At 52.9% G+C, this 21,705-nt stretch overlaps 1 protein-coding gene across 1 annotated transcript in view; it reads left to right on the forward strand.

The window, feature by feature from the left end:
• PLXND1 (plexin D1) overlaps window positions 1-21,705 on the forward strand; it is a 67,302-nt gene that overhangs the window by 28,458 nt on the left and 17,139 nt on the right. Inside the window, exons 10-25 of the mRNA XM_050979240.1 lie at window positions 1,031-1,120; window positions 1,940-2,033; window positions 4,406-4,569; window positions 5,335-5,486; window positions 5,637-5,736; window positions 8,790-8,929; window positions 9,274-9,441; window positions 11,309-11,399; window positions 11,528-11,803; window positions 12,709-12,858; window positions 15,668-15,782; window positions 16,780-16,887; window positions 17,551-17,663; window positions 18,811-18,918; window positions 19,459-19,589; window positions 19,909-20,107. Coding sequence (XP_050835197.1) covers window positions 1,031-1,120; window positions 1,940-2,033; window positions 4,406-4,569; window positions 5,335-5,486; window positions 5,637-5,736; window positions 8,790-8,929; window positions 9,274-9,441; window positions 11,309-11,399; window positions 11,528-11,803; window positions 12,709-12,858; window positions 15,668-15,782; window positions 16,780-16,887; window positions 17,551-17,663; window positions 18,811-18,918; window positions 19,459-19,589; window positions 19,909-20,107 — 2,199 coding nt within the window. The remainder of the gene's footprint in view (window positions 1-1,030; window positions 1,121-1,939; window positions 2,034-4,405; window positions 4,570-5,334; window positions 5,487-5,636; window positions 5,737-8,789; window positions 8,930-9,273; window positions 9,442-11,308; window positions 11,400-11,527; window positions 11,804-12,708; window positions 12,859-15,667; window positions 15,783-16,779; window positions 16,888-17,550; window positions 17,664-18,810; window positions 18,919-19,458; window positions 19,590-19,908; window positions 20,108-21,705) is intronic.

Raw genomic sequence — 21,705 nt, forward strand, 5'->3', positions numbered from 1 at the left:
CCTGCACAGCTCCAGCCTCCAGGAAGGAGGCTGTGACCTCTGCAATCAGCAAAACAGGGTGAGAAATCCTTCTTCCTGTCTGGATGCTGGAGGTGGCTGAGGAGGAAGCAATAGTGCATGGAACCCACAGGAAATGGAGTCAGCAGGAAAGGGGCAGCAGGAGAGGCTCTGGCAGTCTGACTTCCTTCCATCACCTTCTGCTCATTGTCCAGGGTGCCGGGTAGGATTTCTTCTCCTTCCCTCTCTGGAGGAACTCATGAGTGCTGCTGAAGCTGGGAGCCTCAGAGACCTGTGCCCCAACCCCTTTGCTGCAGCAGGGGCAGTGCAGGGGCAGGGACAGGGGGCCAGGGCTGCTGGGGCACAGGGGATGCTCTGGGCAAGATTCTGCTGTGTGTTTGCTGAGCCAGCAGCTGCCTGCCAGGAGCCTGGTGCTTCCTTCCATGTCTTTTATCAGATCTGCCAGTTTTCAAAGGATAGTTAGACCTTAGTAGTGGTGTAGCATCAACTGCTTGGAGACGGGATTTTTTCCTGCAGGATGCAAGCACGGCAATAATTTGGTGCAGGATTATCATCCTTGTGTTATCAGGAAAACAGCACAGAAGTCTGTCTTTGAACCTGTTCTCGGCTGGGTCCTTGACTGAATTAGAGATTTGCTCAGTGTTGGGAGGAGGAGGAGGAAGGTGCCTTTGAGCCCAAATCACTGACTGGTTTGGGCTGGTTTGGACAAGGTGGCCTGGGACAACGTTGGCTCTCAGTCTGTGCTGCAGCCTGAGTTCTACACACCTCGGCCCAGAGGAGCTGTTGGGGTTACAGGAGGCCAGCCAGGCACATCTGATCTGGGTGTGCTGTGGGCCAGGCACAGCTCCTGGTGTGCACCTGAAGCGTCAGGTACTGATCTCCTGTTTGACTTGGGCAGAGTTCAGGTGCCAGTGGCAGAATCAAGGTGGGACATGGACCCTGCTGATGGACTGACAGAGAACTGCACAAAATGGTTGTTGCAGCCATTCTGCCCTTGTTTTCCCTCTCCTAGGAGACAGCTCTGGAGTGCCACTTTGGGACAGACGGGACGTTTGAAGCCCGGTGGGTGAACTCCTCTGCCGTGGAGTGTGTACATGTGCTGGTGAGTCCAGAGCTGAGGCTGCCAGCCCTGCTTCCCCCAGGCTGAGGATCAGGTCCTGCCTGAGGGCAGGCAGGGTCTCACCCCCAACCTCCCACCTGGCAGTGGGACACCACTTGCTCTCTTCCCTCCATCTCTCACTGCTGCATTTGCCCCTCTGGGCTCTCTGCGTGTGCTGGTGCTGGCAGGGCACACACATGTCACCGGTGCTGTGCTCCCAGCTCTGTGCACTGGCTTTGGTCCCCCTGGGGCTTGGGAAAGGGCTGCTTGTTTACCTTTCTAGATGGGAAGAGTTTAGTTCAGACAAAAAATTTGGCCACCTTTCAGGATTGCTGTTTCCGTCGCTTTTATTTTGAACAAGGAATTGGCCTGAGAAAATGCTGTGATGCTGGAAAGCAGCGTGTGGTTGTTGGAGGCAAACTGCACCTGCAAAATGCAGCAAACATTTGGGCTTTCACCAGTAGGAACATTGCAAGTGGAAGCACTTTGCCATCACGTCACCTGTATCACAGCCCCTCACTGAGAATGTGCAGACAGTCCAGGCTGCTCCTTTTCCTGTCCATTTCTGCTAAAAATAGCAGCAGCCCAGGGCTCTGTGCTCACCACGACATGCACTGTGTCCTGGTGCCCTTTACTGGGACTTCAGCAAAATGATTAAAACAAAACAGCTGTCCCACTTCTTCTGCTAAGGATAAGACCCTTGTGTCTGGAGGAGCAGTGGTCAAAGAAGCTCACAAGAAAGGTCAATCCATGGGGTGTGTGTGTGTATGTAACCTCCTATTTTACTAAATTTCATAAGTTTTTGTTTGTTTTTCTGTGCAGCTCCACACATCAGAGAAAAGCCATCGCTTCCCAGTGAACCTCCAGCTGAAGGACAAACCAGACAGATTTATCGACAGTCCAGAGATGATGACAGGTCTGAGTTGAAAATATTTTTATACTTCTGTCATCTGGTTGGCTTGAATGACTCTCAAACCTGGGCAGAGTTTATGGCTGCAGGAGAGACACCATGGCTCCAGTGGGCACATTGCAGATCCTTCTCTCAGGCACATGCAAAAAGCATATTTACCCAGGGTCACCCCGTGAAGGTGAGCCCAGAGCCCCGACTGGCACCCACACATCCCTGTTACAGCCAGCCAGAGTCAAGCCCTGCCCACAGGTGCAGGCAGCTCAGGTCTCACCTGCCAGCAGTGCATGGCTCAGGTTACCTGGTGCTCCCAGTCGGGGTGTGAGCTAGAGAGGAGTTCCTCCCGGGGAGAGAAGGGATGGGGCAGGGCTCTTCCCTCAGCTCTCACAGGAGCATGGCATCGAGGTTCCACATGCTGTGAAAATTGAGTCCTTCTTTTTGCTTCCTCTGCTGAGAAGGAATAAAATGTGTAAGCACATTTCACCCCTGGCCTGTTCTCTGTCTCTGCAAAGAGTGGCTGGATTCCCAAAAAAGCCCTTGCTACATCAGCAAGCTGAGGAAGGCAGGCAGGCAGACTCGAAATGAGTCAGACAGACACGGTGGGCAGGCAGGACGAGCCCAGGGGGTCGGCCAGGGAGCGGGGCTGGCACAGCAGCGTGGCCACAGGTCTGGCAGTGCCCCCTGCCAAGGGCTCTGGCTGGAGGCAGCACTCCCGAGCTCCTTTGCCTCTCAACTCTGTGTCAGCAGCTGTGGCAGAAGGGGCTGATTTATCTGAGGTGCAGAGGAGGAGGAGAGCCCAAAGAGAACTTTCCTTTGGAGGACAGCTGTGACAGGGACAAAGACACGAGCACCAGCAACCAGTGACCAGGATAGAAACCCCTGTGAATGGAGGAGGATTATCTTACAAAGTGAAAATACCTGGAAATACCAGCATGGGCAGGCATGAGAGCTGTTTTTTCTGCAGAAAGAAGAGGGCATAATTTTGCAATACGGTGGTAACCCTGAGGAGGGGGGTGGGACATGGGGTTTTGGCAGTCTAGAAGACTCAGTTCTCTGTGTGGGTGGCACTGGGAGCAGGAACCACAGCAGAAAAAGCGTGGTGGAATTCCCCTCCTCCTGCATGGAGAAGGAGCTCGTTTACATAGGCCATGTTTGCATCCATCAGAATTGGCCAGAATATTTGGAGTTCCCACGGGACTGTTATGCTGCTCTGGCTCCTCCTCGCTTTGCTCAGGCTGGTGTGAGTCACATTAGAGACTGCCTTGCATCAGAGATCTGCTAGACAAACATGGGCATCTTTTAAAATGTCTTTAATGAAATCACTGATGTTATTGTTTATTATTTCAATGTTTATTAGCTTTTATTTTACACTCTGTTTTGATAGTCCATTGAAGGAATACAAGCTCTGCTATTGGCTGGAAAACCACCCAGTGTAATCCCCTGGGGAGATGGCAGATGACATGGAATGAGCTTTTCCTTGTGGAGAATAGGAGAGACCCTCAGTACCAGTGATGTTTTGTTAGCATGGCACAGGCAGAGTGTTGCTGCTGATGAAGTTTCATTAGCACAGCACAGCAGAGCATTGAGGCTGAGGGACTCATTAGTTGCTCAGGAAGTGCCTTAAGATGCTCCTGTGAGCAGAAGTGCCAAATGTGTCTGTTTCTGTGTTTTATGTGCTCCTGCAAAGTCTCCTGTGGGGAAAAGGGTGTGAAAGCCATGTTTCCTGAGCATTTCTGACTGCTACCTCCATGGATACCCCCACTTCAGTGGCAGAAGTCTTGAGGCTGGAGAGGAAATGTAACCCAGGGCACCAGCTACTGCAGATGTGAAGGCAGTATAAGAAAAACATGGAAGTTGAGCTGAGCAGATCTGAAGGGAGAAGTCAATGAAAGGGGTCTGTGGTCACAGGGTGAAGGAAAAAACTGTAAACACCGTACAAAGCACAAACTCCCCTATTTTTTGTCAGTGTGGAAGCAATGTGATTGCTTTCCTGGGAGGATGGAGCCAGCTTTGCCAAGCAGCTTCCCATGTGGATGCTGAGATTTGGAAACATGTAGCATTAATTGACAAAAGGTTCCAAGTTTGGGTGTTGCTTGTTTTTCAAGGAGGAGAAAAAGGAAAAGAACGTGCTAAATTATATTGTAGTGAGAACAGGCGCCCAGGCCTTGTGGGAAATCTGCAGGATGGTAGCCAAGCTCTCCTCGCCTCGCTGTGCGCGCAGGCTGCTCTGCTCATCCGCTGGATTTCAGATTGTCCTGGGATTCCCCTAGCGGGCAGGTGGTGGGAGCAGGGGGGCCGTGTGGGTTGGATTGCCTCAGGCTAAGCAAAGCTGTAGAGCCTCAGGCCAGGAGCTCACGCTGTCTTTGTCTCTGGTGGTTCAGTGGAGGTGTACAACTGTGCGACCGGCAGTGCCGACTGCTCCCAGTGCCTGGGGAGGGAGGACCTGGGGCACCGCTGCCTCTGGAGTGAGAGCAGCTCCAGCTGCAGGCTGCAAACCGAGCCTCCACAGGCCTCTGAAGACTGCCCACCTCCTGAGATTCGCAAGGTAAGACCTGAAGGCAGCTCGGAGGATGCTGGCAGTGTGCCCTGAAGTGGCGGGTGGTGCCAGGGCTGGGACTGGCTGGGACTGGCTGCACTGTGCTGCCTGGAGCAGAGGAGGATCTGCACATTGTCCCTGACACAGCATGGGGTCAAGACCAGCACTGAATTATTCACTGACTTTCTGTGCTGTCAAGTCACCTGGTGCCAAGGACGTCTTGCTAGTGACAGGATCCAGTCTTCATCATGTTAGAGGGAAAAACAACAGCAGCACAATCACGGCCAGTCCCCTCCCCTGTCCTCTCGCAGCACTGGGATGTTGTCATGACCAGCACTCTGTCCCCTCACAGTGCTGGGGGCAGCAGCTGTCAGGTGAAACCGGTGGTGTAGGAGTGGGTTCAAAGCTGGTCTGTGGAAGAAAGCATGTTTCTGCTCAGATGTGTTTGCAGCTGAAGTGATTCTTGACTAAACCCCAATGCCCAGCACAGCAGAGAAGTGTGATGGTTTCTCCTCTGCCAAGCCGGAGTGAGGAGACTCTGGTATTGGATGCACTGGGCAAGCAGGAGTGTGAGGAGTGATTCTGTCTGCCCAGGTGGTGCTTGGGCACCAGGACTGGCTCAGGGATGAAGGCCCGAAGCTCCTGGTTCTCCCCTGACCTGGTCTGGTGGAAGGTGTCCCTGCCTATGACATGAATCATAATGATCTTTGAGGTCTCTTCCAAGCCAACCATTCTGTGATGCTCTGACTTTATGCGCTGCCCTTGGTGCTGCAGATCGAGCCGCTGCGGGGGCCCCTGGAGGGGGGCACGCTGCTGACCATCCACGGGAGGAACCTGGGCCGCCGCTTCAGCGACATCCTGGGCGCCGTGCGCGTGGGCGCCGTGCGCTGCGCCCCGCTGCCCCACCGATACGTCGTCTCTGAGACGTGAGTTGGGGGCGCCGGGGAGGAGGGACCGTGGCCCTGCATGTCCCCGGCCCATGGCTGTCCCTCCCTGTCCCTGAGGCCGGGCAGAGGCCAGCTGCTGCTGCTGCCCTTGGCGCTGGCACCGCTGCCATCTGCCTCGTCCATCCACAGCGTGGTGTGCCAGACCGGAGAGGCTCCGGAGGCGTTTTCGGACGTGGTCACGGTCAACGTGAGCCGGGAGGGCAGGTCCAGGGAGCGGTACTCCTACGTGGTGAGTGGCTGCCTCCTGAGTGTTCTTTGGTGATTCCTGTGCTCCTTAAAGTGGGTGTGCAGCTCCCCACGCCTTCCCCAGCTGGCTGAGAAACAGGATCTACCGCTACATCTTGGGGTCCTTAAGGAGCTGCTGAGGTGTCACCTCACCTGTGGTTACCTGTGTGGGGTGTGGCAGGACCACAGCAGGATGCTGGCAGCACAGCCCCACTCCCAGACTCAGCTCCTGCAGGGGTCTGTCTCATTCCAGCTCTATTGGCAATTCTCCTGTTACAAAAAGGAACTCAGTTTTCTTCTACCTCTTTTGCTGAAGTGTTGTTACAACCTGTGAGATTTTTTGAGACTTGTGAAGCCCCTTTGTGCTGTGTAAGTTACATTCCATAAACTCACATTATTTAGAACTGGTATTTTTGCTGCAGAGATTGTATTAGCTTTTGCATGAAATAATGTGTAGGGATTAGACTGAAGCTAACCCCATGCCACTGTGCAATGAAAAGCCCTTTATAACTTTGTGCTGTGCTGTTTCACAAAGATAGCTTTCATCTCCCTAAACCTGGAGATAAATCCATGCATTTTTTCTCTTCCCAACATGAACCTTCTTCTTGGACAGTATTCATGGGCAGCCATGCTGGGTGGGTGCCGAGGGCACGTGGAGCGCTTGGAGCCTTTGTGCCTCCACGGCAGCTTCAGCTGGGGCAGGACAGTCCATGCTGCAAGTTGCTGGCCTGGAGGAGACTTGGAGCCCCAGAAAACACTTTGATTCCTGGTGGCCATTGTGAGGAATTTGGGGCAGATCGTGGAGTGTGATTCTCCCACCCTGAAGCCAATGACAAATTGAGTGTTTAGTTCAGGGTGTTGAGAGCATGCAGCCAGCACAGGCATGGCACACCCCAGCACCCAGCAGAGCCAGGCCTGACACTGCATGGGGAGAGGCTGGTGAGGTGATGGCACAGCCAGGCCAGTCTCAGCAGAATTTCCCAGATACCATTTCCACAGTTTCCAGGTGTCCAGGTTCACATCCCAGCAGCCCCCCTTGGTTTGGGGATTCTCAGGATGTGTGTGCTGAGCTGGCACATCCCCCACTGCTGGCTGCTGGCTGAGAGGGGGGAGAGGGGCCCCGAGAGTGGAACAGGGCTGGGCAGCTCCTTCACCAGCTCTTAACATGCCAGGAAAAGCCTCTCAGGAAACACCTGTGGAAGCACCAATGCTGAACAAAGCCAGGCCCTGACCTCAGCCTGGGTCCATGGCAGCCCTGTGCCGGCAGCTCCTGGGCAAGCTTAGGGAGCAGGCTCCTCCCTGGAGTGGGAGAGGAGCTGCTCCTGCTTGGGTGGCACCGTAGAAAACTGCTCTCTCTGTCTGTCTCTGTTTGTCTTGTTTGTCTTAGCAAAGCTTGGAGCAGATATGAGGGAGTGCCCTGCCTTGTGCACGTGTTGGGGAGGGACACTGCATGATGGAAGTGTGTCACACTGAAAGTAGCTTTCACACCATTTGCAGACCAAGCAACACTCTTGTTTTCTTGGTTCTCCTCTCCCATCTGATGGCATGCAAATGGAGTAGCCTATACCATGCAAGGCTGGTCTTGGTGAGGCCTGAGCTTGGGCACTGGTGTAGTTGCCTGGAAAAGTTTAAAAGGCTTTCAGAACTGCCCTTCCAAAGAAGGTACTTCATGAAATACTACATACTGTTTGTGTGCTACATCTTTCAAAGTCCCCATTATACATGCCTAGAAGAGACAGAATTCAGCTGTAATTGTGCTGAGGAGGAGGAGGGAGAGCCTTCTTCAGGACAGTAGAGCAGGCTATGGATGAGCTGGATTTGCCAAAGCTGCAATGGAGGTGATTGGTGCTGGCAGTGCACCAAGAGCAGCAGCCCCTGGCTCTGGCTATGGGGAAGGGCTTTGGGGAACAGGAATAATCCTCTCTGCTGGTGCTGTAGCTGTTCTTATGAATATGTGAGTCAAGGGCTGAGGCCAGGAGACAGCTGCCTGCAGACACCAGAGAAATAGAAATTTGCAAAACGGATCCGGTGGAAATGGGTGACAGACAGAGGAAATGGCAGTAGAGGAGCAAAGCCAGCTGAGTGTAGGACAAGGGCAAGGGTAGATGTTAACACACAGTTTTGCCTGGCAGAGACTGCCAGGCAAGGCATTAACAGCAGGCTCAGCCTGCACTCCACTGCCTGCCTGCAGGGATCGAGGGTCTGCTCTGCACGAGCAAGGGATGGGCTGGGGGTGAGCAGGGCCAGCCCCCGTGGGTCTGTCTGAGAGGGAGTCACCAGTGCCCTTTGGAAGGGTCTCTAGATCATGATTTGCTCTGCCCTGGCTGTCCTGCTCAGCTGGAGCAGGGATGTTGCCAGCAGCCTCTCCTGGGGTGCCTGTGAGCAGACAAGAGGGCTCAGCGCCACGTGAGTTATCAAAGCCTCCAGCTCATGAATCTCAGGAAGATTTCCAGGGGCTGCAAACACAGATAACATACACGCTAATTTGCTGCAAATGGCAAGAGGCAAAGTAACTTCCCCTCAGTTCCTGTTGCCTCAAGAGATGCAGATTTGAAGCTTCCTTAGCAGGGGTCTGATATTCAATTATCTAAACCCAGGTGGTCATTTTACCAATCTCAAGGCCAAACTCCAGTGGGGCTTTAACATTATCCTTGCATTTAGGAGGACATGGATCTAGAAGGGCTGAGATGGTGAGGGAGGAAATGAGTGAGAAACTTCCTTTTCTTGATGGACCTTGTGCTGTCGTTGGCTCTGGACCTCCTGCTGGAAATCTGAAGGGAATGATGGGATCCTGGGCTCCCGTTTGGCCCCATGCTCATTTACAGCAAGTATTTAGGGACCACTGAGAGTCACAGAGGTTTTATATGATCTTACTCCTTAGCGTTTGTATCACTTCTCTTTTTCTGAAACCTTGCCAGCAAAAGCTTTTACTGTGCTGCTGTTTGAGCCTCACAATGCTGGACTCTTACTCAAAGTTCTGAATCAATTCCCATGTAGTGTGGAAAATCCAGCTGCAGATTTACCAGGCTAGAAAACAGATTTCCCTTCTGTTTTTAGCTTCCCGTGGTGCAGTCCATAGCTCCTCAGAATGGCCCGAAGGCAGGAGGAACCAGAGTGACCATCAGAGGCAGCAGGCTGGATGTCGGCTCAGAGCTCCGTGTCCTCATCAACTCTTCCAAGCAGTGCATGGACCTCAGGTGGGAGCAGGGCTGGGGGCTGGCACTGGAGTAGTGATGAGAGCCAAAGCATTAGGAAGGCTGGTATTGTCCCCCAGGAAGTCAGGCAGAGTGAGGGTTTTGATGGGGGACACCACTGCATGCTGGCATGGCATCCCCCTGCCTGCCTTCCCCTCTGTGTGCACGGGGAATGGGCCCAGCAGCGGGTGCTGGGAGCTGGGAGCTGCCCTTAGCAGGCCTAGGAACAGCTGGTTAGCATGTCACTGGAAGCTCCTTGTCACCTGTGCTGCCAGCTGCCTGTCAGGGTGCTCAGGGCAGGCTGCAGCCTGCCGCTCCCTGCAGCTCACCCCTCCTGTCCCACGCAGCCGCACGGACAGCAGCATCACCTGCACCATGCCCGCCGTGGAGCTCACCACGGCTGTGCCAGTCTGCGTGCAGTTCGAGAACAAGTCTTGTGCCAGCCACAACATCACTTTCAAGTATGAGAAGAACCCGGTTATATCAGACATCAACCCCAAAAAGAGCCAGATCAGGTGAGATCCTGCCCTAGCTGAGGCAGCCTGGAAAAGAGGGGGTCAGCTCCAGGGAGAGGGTGGGAGAGGGTCCTGCCAGGAGAAAGGGGCTTCTCAGCCCTGGACTGGACAGGTGTGGAGGGTGCCTCTTGGGGTGCTCCAGGCTAACCCCAGCACGGGAGAAAGGGAGGTCTCACACACCAGGACTGTCCATAGATTGTTTTGATGCATTTAGGAGTGGAAAAATGTCAGCCTTGGTAAGGATGCTGTGCACACATGGTGAGTGTTTTGGGGAGGCCCAGGTGGGGGCTCTATGAGACCCTGAGGATTTTTCTTGGCAGTAAAAATGTTGGAGGATAGGATGAGATTTGTAATTTTGGATCTCAACCTTCCCTGAGGTCACAGTATTTAATTATTAAAGTGTGTTGCTTTTTGTTTCACATCTCTGTGGAGTTCTCAGACTTCTGTTCCTTTGGATACTGTGGTGAAATACCACCCTCCTCACCTGTGGAGGCTAAAAAACCCAGAGCTGACTAGGAAATCTGGGAGGGCAGCGGCTGTGCCGCAGGACATCACTGAAAGCACGGCCAGGGCGAGCAGGAGCAGGCTCTGGTGGTCTGACCCGCTTGGAACAAAGCTGCCTCTCTGTTCCCAAGCACAATGCCAAGGCTGCAGGCTGTGGGAATGTTAGGGCAGAGGCAGAGCCATGACTCAGCCAGCTTCCAACTGCTGAGTGGCGAGAGCAGTGTCTAAAAAGAGACAAGGGAAGAATGTCCTGCCTGCAGTCACAAAGGAAACCACTGGGGTCTTTCTCAGTCACCCTGATCTGCTTCCTTGGTACTTAGAGCCATTCCCAAATTTCAGAGAACAGGGATGGTAACTGCAGGCTCTCTCCAGCCTCTGGCGTGGCTCATGCTCTCTGACTGCTTCAGCACCTTGCTGGGCTATTGACCATGAGGTGCCAATAACTTGTGTAAAAATTTAGCTGGTTCTGATTTCTCTTACCATATGGATAAAATAATCCATATAACCAAAATCTAAACCAGTGCAAAATTGTACACTAGTCCGCAGATGTGACAGGCTAGAGAAAAACTTGGATCATAACTTCCCAGTGATACCCCAGGCTTCAGAGAACCCTGGGGCCTCGTGCCCAAACTCACTGTGCCTGGAGCACTCTTCAGATAACAGGACTTGTGAGTCTTGCCTGTTCCCTGGCAAATGCTCCAAACAAGTCAAATGTGATATGGGTAAGGTTGATCTAGGGTGCAGATGAGTGGTGATGGTTCTCCAGCTGTTGCTCTGCCCTGTGCACATTGGGGCTGCTCTTTATTCTTGTTAGTTGACTGCACAGTGGGAAGCTCATGTGTTGCATTCCCCCCAAGCATATTCAATACACAGCAATTTTCACATTTTGATCTAAATCATAACTTCCTGGAAGATGCAGGATGAGGGATGTTTCCCTCTCCAAGTCTCACAGTCCTGTGTGGGTTGCTGCAGGGCAGGGGCAAGGGCAGGGGATGTGTCCTGGCCATCACTTTACAGGTCACTTACATGGCCAGTGGCCAGGGTGCTGGTGCATACCCTGGCATGCAGAAGCTGCTCTTCTGGACAGTGGGAAGTAAGCTGACTGATGCTGGAAGAGGCTCCCCCCTTTCCACCAGAGCATCTACTCCTCCTTACTTCCTTTCTTCCATGATATTGTGGTAGCTGTGTAGGTAGCTTCCTACTTCTGCTGTAAGTAGCAAGAAGACTTTGGCTGTTGGGTCACATTTTCTGCTCAGGCAGCTTGGAAACATCTCTGAGAAAATGACAGGAGGAAGGTGCAGCCCTCACATCCCACTGCTGCACTGTCCTGTGCAGTCACCCTCTCTTTCTTCCCTTCTGAAAGCGGGGGCAGGATCATCACGCTGGAGGGAAGAGGCTTTGGGCTGGTGCAGAACGTGTCCATGGCTGTGCGTGGCATCGGCAGGGAGCACACGGTGGGTGTCTCGGCCAGCTGTGGCCCCCAGCTGTGGTGCAGCTGTGAAGGTGGGGCCTGGGCCGTGCGCAGGGTGGGCTGGGAGCGCTCTGGTGCTGGGTTCTGACGTGCTCACGCTCCTGCTTTCAGCGCTGCAAGGTGCACACTGACACGGCCATCACCTGCCCCTCTCCAGCTGCCTCCAACGTCACCGTGGGGAGCAAGCCAGCCCCTGTGGATTTCTACCTCAACGGGCGCCTCTACACTGACGAGCGCTCGGCCCTGGATGAGGAGATGTACCCCGAGGAGGCCCTGCACATCAGCAAATTCAGCCTGGGCTACTACGCTGACCCCCAGTTCTCCACAGCCAAGAAGGAGAAGTGGATCAAGCACCATCCTGGCGAGCCCTTAACGCTGGTCATACATGTAAGAGGGTGGTGGTTCTCTCTGCTTCTCTTTGCGTGCTGCCATCTCCACCCTGCGCAGCTCCTTAGTCCTAAGCACCAGCACAGGGACTGTCCACAGACTCGGGACAGAGAAGGAGGTGGATGGGAACTGGGGAGGCAGGAGCAGGTGATTTTGGCTCAGCCTGCAGCGTCTGCATCTCTCCACCCCAGGAAATGCAGCCTGGTGTGGGGATGCCTTCTGTGGCACGATGCCAGGGACCTGCCTGGGGAGGGTGCTGTAACCAGGGGCTAAATGAAATACTGGACATGTGGAAAAGAACTACAATGCCCTGGCCTGAAACCAGGCAGGTGCTGCAGAAGGGCCTGACAATAGGTGTTTATTCCTGCAGAAACAGATCATTCATTCTTCTCTTTTGGCTACTGAATTCAGCTTAGCTCACAAGGAAGTTGGGGTGTAGAATCTGATTGGCCTGGACAATGAGCAACAGTAATTCAAAGGCCATTGTTTGCTGCAGGATATCCTAATGGTTTGCAACGTGCTCCAGAAATGTGCTCCCCCTTTCTCAGGCTTTGCAGGCGCATCCCCTGGCTGTCCCCTCCGTTGTACATCCTTCCCCCCTCCCAGATGGGTGCTTACATCCTTATCTTCCATGCACAGCAGGCCCGATCAAAAGCAGATTTTCCAGGTTCCATGAGGGGCTTGTTCATGCTATGCCCCATGCTGAGTGAAGAATGGGGAACAGGAAAATGGGCAATGGCCTGGTTTTGGCTTTCCTGTGGCGTGCTGGAAAAATGTCCTTGGTGAGGAAGAGTCTTCCCAGGTCTGCAAAACAGCAGGGAATATGGAAAGTAAAGCAGGAAGATTGATTGCCATTCTAACTGCTGTGCTGCAGCCTGACATCCTGATTTTTTTTCTGCCTTTAGAAAGAGCCTGACAGCCTGGGCCTGGAGAGCAATGAATACCAGGTGAAAATCGGCCTGATCTCGTGTGAGATCCAGATTGTTTCAGACAAAGTCATCCACTGCTCCATCAACGAGTCGCTGAGCTCCTCGGAGAGGCAGCTGCCGGTGACGGTGAGTGGGGGCCCCGCGGGCAGGGGGGTCCGGCTGCCCGCCCCAGCTCACCCTGCAGGAGCCTGCCCAGGGGAAGGGTGGCCAAAGCAGGCCGTGCTGTGCCCGGGCAGCGGTCAGCAGGCTGCAGGGCCGGGCAGCACTGCCCTGAGCTGTGTGGAGGGCTGCTCCCAGCCAGCGCTGCCCGCTGAGCTCCGGCGCTGTGCCCGCCGAGGCTGCTCGCCTCTGAAAGGCACACGGAGGTCTCAGGCATGTGAGGTTTTGTCACCTGCACTGACTCCCTGCTCCTCCTGAGATGTGTCTGGGGATTTCCTTGCAGCTTTAAGCCGTTGGCTCTGCTCCCACCAGCAGGAGCACAATGAGTGGCCATGAGAGCCCAGCCTTGACCCAGCTGGATCCCTGACCGGGAGGGTGGGAGCAGCACTCAGGGCTTCCAAGGCTGCTGCTTTTTCACTGCAGAGTTCAGGGCTGCTGTTTCTCTTTGTGTCTGCAAATGCCCACCCTTTGTCACTGCCCTCTTTTCCAGAGGGCTGTACTGAACTGCTGTGCTTGCCTCAGTTTCCCTCATGTCATACACAGCCCTGGCCATGCAGGGATGTGACCATGGCTCTTTGTATCTGCAGAGAAAATGTCTCCACCTCCTTCCCTCTCCCAGTCCTTGTGTTGGCAGGGGATGGATGGGAGCCTGGGGCACGGGCACGGAGGGCAAGGAGAGCTGGGGGCAGCTGCAGAGCTCTGGAGCTGGGCTGCCCAGGAGAAGGGCACAATGCACTACTGATTCACTGACAGGATTGTCCAGTTTACTGCCAACAATCTGAGGTGTAAGAAATTCTGTTGTAACTGGAAACATGGAAATGCAGAAGTAACAGAATTTCTTGAGTCATCTTAACAGGAATTTTAAACAGGGTAATTTAAAAAAAATTTTTTTTTGTAAGAACTGAGAAACAGGGGAATTCCTTTGTGGAAGAAAAGGAATTTTTGAGTTTGCTAGTCTTGGTGTGACATTAACCAACTATGGCAAGTCCCCAGGCAGCAGGAGAGTGATACTCAGCCCTAAATATCACGAGGGTGTTCAGAATGCACCAGCAATGAAAGTGCAGCTAATTAATCTGCTTATATTCACACTTGTGCACCCTTACTAAACCGACAGGTGTGGCTGGGGCCCTTGCCTGCCATTCCACCACTGCTTTGTCACGTGAGAAATGGCTTTGGTGACACAGGGCAGGATCTGCAGGGGCCTTGCCTGGGTCACACTGAGTGCTGAGTAGAGCTGTCCAGCTACACTAGAGAGACTTGTCAAGACATTCAGGCTCATCTTTGTTTATGACCAAACAGTTTAAGCATTGAATTAAACAGCAGCCGAGGGATTTTTTTTCTCCGAAAAATGTAAAAGGCTGAGCTGGTGAGGGAAAAAAGACTCAAAACACCTTAAGGAGCTGCCTCATTACAGCATTTCAGAAGGAAAAAGGGGAGATCCTGAAGCTGGGCATGTGGCTGTGAGGCTGCTGAGTAAACCTGCCCATGTGCTCTTTCAGTGCTGTGGCTCCTGTCCCTGGCCAGCACCATGGCTCTTGGACAATGTGCCAGGGTAGAGACCAAAGCTCTCAGTGCCTGGAGCCTTCCCCTGGCAGCAGCCATGTCCTCACCAATGCTCCCAGAGCTAGGGCTGGATTTCCCTCAGGATGGAGCTGTGTGTCTGGTGGTGGAGGTGGTGGGAAGATCCTGCTTGTGGGATGGCTTTGGTCCAGCTGAGAGCTGCTGGAATTTCACCCCAGTGGGCACCTTTCCCAGAGGTGTTCCATGACACAGGAAATCAAGATTAATTTTGATTAATCAAATGATTAATCAAAATCATAAGATTATTGGAGCTCTTCCCTTCCTAATTCAAGGTTTTTTTCTCAAGTTTCTTTCACTTCTTGTTCCTTGGGAGAAGTGAAACTCTTTTCCAGAAGCGAAAGCCTTGTGTGGTCATGAGTTTTCCTTATCAGATGATGCTGTGGAATCCTTTCATCCCAAGGGCCCAAAGAGCTGTTTGTAAACGGCCCCCAGTAACTTGCCAGCCTGTGATGTGTGCTGGCCTCTTCCCTTCTGGAGATCAGGAGACCCAAGGACTGAGCTCTAGGGGTTTGTGCTTGTTGTCACAAGAAGTACAGGCTGGGAGCAGAGCCAGCACCTTCTGACACCCCTTTCACTGCTTTAGCCACAAGATCATTACTCGTCTATGGTCTCGTTTATTTTTATTCCCTTAGTTTATTTGTATTTCAAGGAGTTTAAAGTTTCTTAACCCTACCTCTTCTGGGTGGCAGCCGTTCCAATTTTGGAGGAGAAAGGCAAGTGCAGCAGGGCTCCAAAGGCTGTTCAGAGCCATAAAGAAGCTGATGATTAAAGGAAGTGATTTTCTAGTAAGAGCAGCACAGGCAGCCTTGTACAGTGCCATGGGCTCTCTAGGAAAGGGCTGTCTCTTCTGGGGCAGGTGCAGTGGGGCAAGGGGCCTGCAGTTCTGCCACCAAAGCCCTGTGCTGGCGCTGGGATGGGCACCACTGCAGCATCACAGCCTGCTGGGTGTGGCCGTGGCATCCCCCAGAGCACAGGAAGGGAACTGGGCTCCCTGGAGGCACACAGAGTGCCCTGGCTCTGGCAGTGAAAGGCACAGCCCGGCCTCCCTCCCTCCGAGCCTGGGAGGCTGTGCCAGCTCGCTCAGAGTCCTCGGGTGAAGGTCTGCTGAGTGCTGCCCTGTGTCCCTCCCTGCTCCCAGCCCTTTGGCAACCTGCTGCTCAGCTCCTGCTTTTCTTGCCTCCTTCTCCTTCCTCAGATCCAAGTTGGAAAGTTCAACTACACAATTGCCATGCTGCACCTTGGGGGAGGAGAAACCGCCATCATTGTCTCCATCGTTATCTGCAGCATCCTGCTGGTCCTCTCTGTTGTAGGTAAGGGAAAAAACAACATCTTTCCAGGCTGTGGCAAGGTTTTTCTCTCTACAATGGAGGTGTGAACTCTGAGTGCTGCAGCTGTGCAGTACCTGTAGGTAGTCTGGGTGCAGCAGGTATGGCACACAGCTAGTGCCAGGACCACAGCTCCCTGAAGCACAGAGCTTTTCCTGGCTGAAACCACAGCTCAGCTCTATTACTCGATCCTGTGATATTTATAAACTTACCCTTTTCCCCAAATACTCAGTAGTTACTATAATAGAAAAGAAAGAAGGAAGTGAGAAACTGATCTTGGTCACAGGCATGATTGTCCCAGACCATTCTAAAGGTGCTCTTAGGCCAAGATCCTGTCATCAGGAGCAAGCAGTGACAGGTGCCTGGCCAGCTAGGAAGAGCAGAGCCAGCAAATCCTTAGCTGCAAATCTGCAGCAGGCACATTAGTGTATGTACCTGGCTGGAAGCCGTGCTGCACACCTTTGTCCTTGGGCTAGGGTCCCTGCTTGTCACATGCCCAGAATGACTGCGCAGCAAGAAACTTGCCAGTTCACACAAATGAGGGCTTTAGAGTAAGGATTTAATTTATTTTTAACAAAGGCTGTAATGCACCCTATTTGCTAGATGCATCACCCATCAATAGAAACATATTTCTGGAGGCATGGGAAGACTGTCAGATATGAATACTGTAATACAGGTGGTAAAGGTCCTCAATTCTGTATTCATTAATCAGCTGGAACACATTAATACACAGTTAAGCTGAATACAGACAGCCCAGACCTAAATTGAAGATGACAGTTACAGCACGATCATTAAATTCCAGCTGGTTCTACTTATTTACAGATAATCGACAGCTGCCTGAGCAGATACCAGTCTGCTGGTAGGTGTGAAACCAACTCTGGATTTAGCTTTCTGCACTTGTGTCAGAGGGAACTGCTCTGATCCCAGCTGCAGCTGATCCTAAGCCCGGGTCCAAAAGGCTTGTTCTCTCCCTCTTTTCCAGCTCTCTTTGTGTTCTGCACAAAGAGCCGCAGAGCTGAGCGCTACTGGCAGAAAACCCTGCTCCAGATGGAGGAGATGGAGTCGCAGATCCGCGAGGAAATCCGCAAAGGTAAGTCACTGTCTGGGTGCTGAGGAGCCATGGCTAGGAGCGAGATGTCAGGTTAGCAGGCTTGAAGCAATCCACCTTGTGCTGTGTAGAAATTTATAGAACTATTTGTAGGAGAATTTCTGTGATTGTCTGTGAGTTTTGGCAGGGTTTGGGAATGAGGCTCAGTGCTGGAAGTGTGGCCCTGCCACTGCCCTGCTGCCTGGCTTGGGCAAGCCACTGATCTCCAGTGCCACCAGCTTCTCTGCCCTGGGGTTAATGGCCCTTGGCTGTGTCAGAGGGTTACTTGAAAGTCATGCTAACCTTCAGTGTGGTTTCCCCTGGGTGCAACAGAAACTGCAGCAGGCTCCTTGTAGAGCAATGGGAGAAGTGTTCCAGGTGTTGGCACCCACCACCCCACGGTCCATGATCCTGCCACATCGGCAGACATCCTGTGCTGAGGGCACTGGGGCTCCTGGGGCAGAGAATGTTCTGTCAAGCTGGGGCAGGGTGTACAGTCTGATGGTTAAACCCCGATGGGAATGTGCTGCTCAGAGCAAACGGCTTCAGCCCCCGCGAGGGCACGGCGTGAGGGGGCAGAGATGGGACGTGCCCTGCTTCCCAGTGCCAGCCTCTCTTGGCTGGTGGAGGACTGGGCTCTCATCCTCTGTGGTCTCTTTGTATAAGGTTTTGCAGAGCTGCAGACAGACATGACAGACCTGACCAAGGAGCTCAACCGCAGCCAGGGGATCCCCTTCCTGGAGTACAAGCACTTTGTCACCAGGACATTCTTCCCCAAAGTAAGGAGACAGCGCGTGTCACGGGCACCTCAGTGCTCCCACATATGTCCCACCCAGTTTAGGGCTCTGCTAAAGGGCTTTTACAGTGTCACAAAATCATTCCACTGTTATATATTTACTTGTCACATATTTCAACCTTAATTATCATCAAAAGTGGAGCCGCACCTCCTGGGGTGTCATACAAGATCGGGCTTGCTTGCACATGACAGAAGCTGGCGGCAACTGTCCCAGGAGTTGCTCTGGATTGCCTGTTTGGGGCCATTGCACACCTCCTCTGAAAGAGCTCTCACACAGGCACAGTGCTGGGGTCTCTTCCCCAGGGGCTCCAGTGCCACCCCACTCCATTCAGCAGAGGCTGAAGGGTGAATTGGCAATCAGGAGAGGGGCTTTTTGTCCCATGCAGGGTGCCCCCAAGCATTCCCAGCAGCTCGGCCAGTCCTCAGGAGTTCTTTGGATGTCGCTGTCTCTCCCTTCCTCCCTGCCCAAGGCTGTGTGCGTGGTGCTCCCAGTGAGATGTCCCTTGGGCACCCAGTCCCAGTCTGTCTGCCCGGGGTCCTGCAGCAGACGTGCTGGTGCCGCCGCTCCCGTCACCGGCTGCTCCGCCTGTGGCTGTGTGCCCTTCACTGCGGCTGTATTTCACCCCCGAGGCAGTTGTGTGTCAGTGCTGAGGACTGAGATGATGATTTATGACTGCAGAGTGTTTCATTAGTAGCTATTACTCAGGTTTTTCAGTTACCCAGTCTCCATATCTCTGCACACTAGAGGCTTTAAGATTCAGGCTGGTATATGAATGCTAGATATTTAAACATTTATCCCATCTGTTTTAAAAGTTACATATGTTGAAACACCCAGAACTCCTCTATTTTGATATAGTCTTCTGTAAAGGTTTCTCTTCTGGGAGTTTTGTAGCTGTCACATTACTCTATTTGCAGTCTCCCTGCCCTCACAGCCTTGCGTCTGAGCAGACGTCTGCCTCCCCCCATCCTTGTGGTGTTTGCTCATTCAGGCTCTTGCAAAGTGTTTCAAGGCTCCATAAGCCCTGTGCATGTCTTTGGGTGCCTTCAGTCCCAGTGACACGTCTCCCCATCTTATTCCCCTGAGTGCACAGCCCACAGGTGCCCTCCCCTAACGCTGTGCTTGCTTCCAGTGTTCCTCTCTCTACGAGGAGTGCTACATCCTGCCATCCCAGCAGCTCAGCTCGCAGGTGGGCTCCCAGGTCCAGGAAACACATCCCCTCCTGGTGGGGGAGTGGAAGGTGAGTAACCCACTAACAAAACAAACACTTTTGGCTGTGGCTAACCATTAACACAGACCAGCACTGCATTAGCTTTGGCTGGCTGAAGAAGGCAGATCTGTGAATCTGCTCTTGCGTGGGGAGGCGTTGGTCTGGGATCCTTCCTGGCTCTGTAACTCTGAGGCTGCACTAAGGTCTCCCTCTAGAACTTCTGAAAGCTGACCAAACCCAGCCCTCTTCACCTCTCCTTGTACACCCACTAATTTTTTGTTAGCCCTCAGCTGCATCTGCTCCATCTGTCTCATAGTGGGCAGCCCCAGACTGGCCACAGTGCTCCAGGTATCCTCAGGTGGGCTGAACAGAAAGGAATGGCCACTGCCACCAACCCAGCTGCTGTTCCTTGCCAGCAAAGCTGCTGGCTGTGTCTGGTGGAGGGAAGAAAGGCTCTTCTACTTAGTATCTCCTTGCTCAGTAGGGGTGTCCCTGCCATCAGGAGGGATAAAATGTGGAGGAAAACGACAAGCAGAGTTTTCTTAGTCTGTCTTCTCAATTTTTCTTCAGATCCCTGAGAACTGCAGGCCCAACATGGAAGAAGGAATTTCTCTGTTCTCCACCTTACTCAACAACAAGCACTTTCTCATCGTATTTGTCCATGCTCTCGAGCAACAGAAGGACTTTGCTGTCAGAGACAGGTACAAGCTTCAGAACCAAAGACTTGTCTGGGACCGTGTGTTTCAGTGAATGGTTGAGTCACACTTGCCTACACATTTCTGCTAGAGATGGGTGGCCATAAACCCTGAAGAGCACTCACTGATTTGGCTTACCAGTTAGAGTGTGCAAGCTGACCTGAGGTCCTGCAGCACTGAATGAGGTTTGGAACTTCTAACACCATTAAAAAGGCTCATGAAAATTGTCTGAAAGACTGCCTTTGTGCGTTGGGTATTTTAGTGTCAGTGAGCACTTCAGTCTCATTGGATTGGGGCTTGAGTCCTGTATCATTCTGTGTTTCAGGTGTAACCTGGCCTCCCTGCTTACTATTGCACTGCATGGGAAACTGGAGTATTACACCAGCATCATGAAGGACCTCTTGGTGGATCTAATAGATGCTTCAGCTTCCAAAAACCCCAAGCTTATGCTGAGGAGGACAGAATCTGTGGTGGAGAAGATGCTCACCAACTGGATGTCCATCTGCATGTACAGCTATCTCAGAGTAAGAGAACCAGTCCCTGCTGTGGTGGGAGCAGGGTCCCCTCTGTGTGCAGCAGGGATGAGGGATGCGGGGGAGAGCCTAGGACTGACACTTGCTAGCAGTGCCACTCAGATGGTCACTAACACTTGGCAAACTGAATGATTCAGGTGTAGGAAAGCAACCTGAAGTTCAGTTGCTTCTCCACTGCTGCCCAGGATTTTGGTGAGCTTAGTCTTCATGGCAGGTCAGAGCACAGATCAACATTTTCCCTGTGCTTGAGAGGAGCCATAGGGGACTGAAAAGTAAGCAGAGTGGCTGGAGGTTTTGGGGCCCACGTGGTGGTGTGCTGCTTCTGTGACCAGCAGTGCTGACCAGTCAGTGTCTGCCTCGGGAGCCACGAGGCTCAGAGGGGCCGAGGGCACCACGGCAGGGGCTGCTCTGTGTCACTGCCCACTCCATTGGTGTGCGGGGCCTCTTGCGCAGAGGCAGCCCCGTGGTTCTGCACAGATCTGAGCAGGAGAGGTGGGGTGTCTGTCCCAGAAGGCTGAGGTCTTCTCTCGGTAATGAGCAGGAAAATGTTTGGCATCTCAGAGCCATCAGCAGTCCATCTGCTCAGTGCTTTATCTCCAGCATTTGCCAGTTCTGTTTGGAATTCCCCAGAAGAATTGAGCAATAACTTAATTGATTCCACAGCAGTTAATTGGAGGATACCCCATTATGCCCACGGGAAGAGCCTTGAAAAAGCCTTTGAAAAAATCTCTTTTCCCAAAGTGTTGTCTGCATCCACAGAAGTGGTTCTATATTGTCTTCATACATATTGTGATGTCTTCTGATCCCAGATGATCACTTTTTGTCCTAAAGCCAGTGGTTTTGTAGTTCATAATCTTTCATTCTAGCTGACACAGTTAGCCAGTTTAATAGTAGAAGAGTTAGAGGAGTGGATGAGGATGACTGTGCCAGTGTAGCCCAGCTATCCAGCCTGTAAGGATAGAAAAGCAGAAATAAGTACAATTTTTTTAATCTTCCGATTTTGTGCCTGTAGTTAACCACTGGAGGAAAAAAAGTGCTGATTTTCCCTTTTGGGGAGGGGAGACCACATGTGAGGCATCTGATCCAGCTCCAGCTTGTGCTAAAAATGGACATTGTGCAAGAAGGCTTTCTCAGGGAAAAAAGAAAAAAGAGGAAAGTGGAGCCTTATCACATGGGCCTGAAGGCTTGAGCACATTACACGCCTCACTAATGGAGAGGAGCTCCCCACTCAGCACTGGGTGGGAGCTGCGCATTCCCACAAGCTGGTCTGGGGCCGGGGGGCTGTGGCCATGCCCAGGGGGGCTGTGGCCATGCCCAGGGGGGCTGTGGCCATGCCCAGGGCTGGGCAGTGCTGCTGTGAGCTGTGAGCTGTCTTCTCCCGGCCCGCAGAGGGAGGATGAGAACAGGGTATGGTGGGACCAGGACTGTGAGGTCCTGTGAGGTGACTGGGTCCTTTGCAGAGCTGCTGGGCTGTGGCTGAATGTGCATTTCCATCCACCTGCAGCAGGTTCTTGGCAGGGGCTAAGGCTACACACTGGGATTGCAGTCCCCCCAGGGCTCCCATGTTCAGCCTGAAGCCATGGCACTGC

Source organism: Serinus canaria, chromosome 12, assembly GCF_022539315.1.
Source record: "Serinus canaria isolate serCan28SL12 chromosome 12, serCan2020, whole genome shotgun sequence".
NCBI lineage: Eukaryota > Metazoa > Chordata > Aves > Passeriformes > Fringillidae > Serinus > Serinus canaria.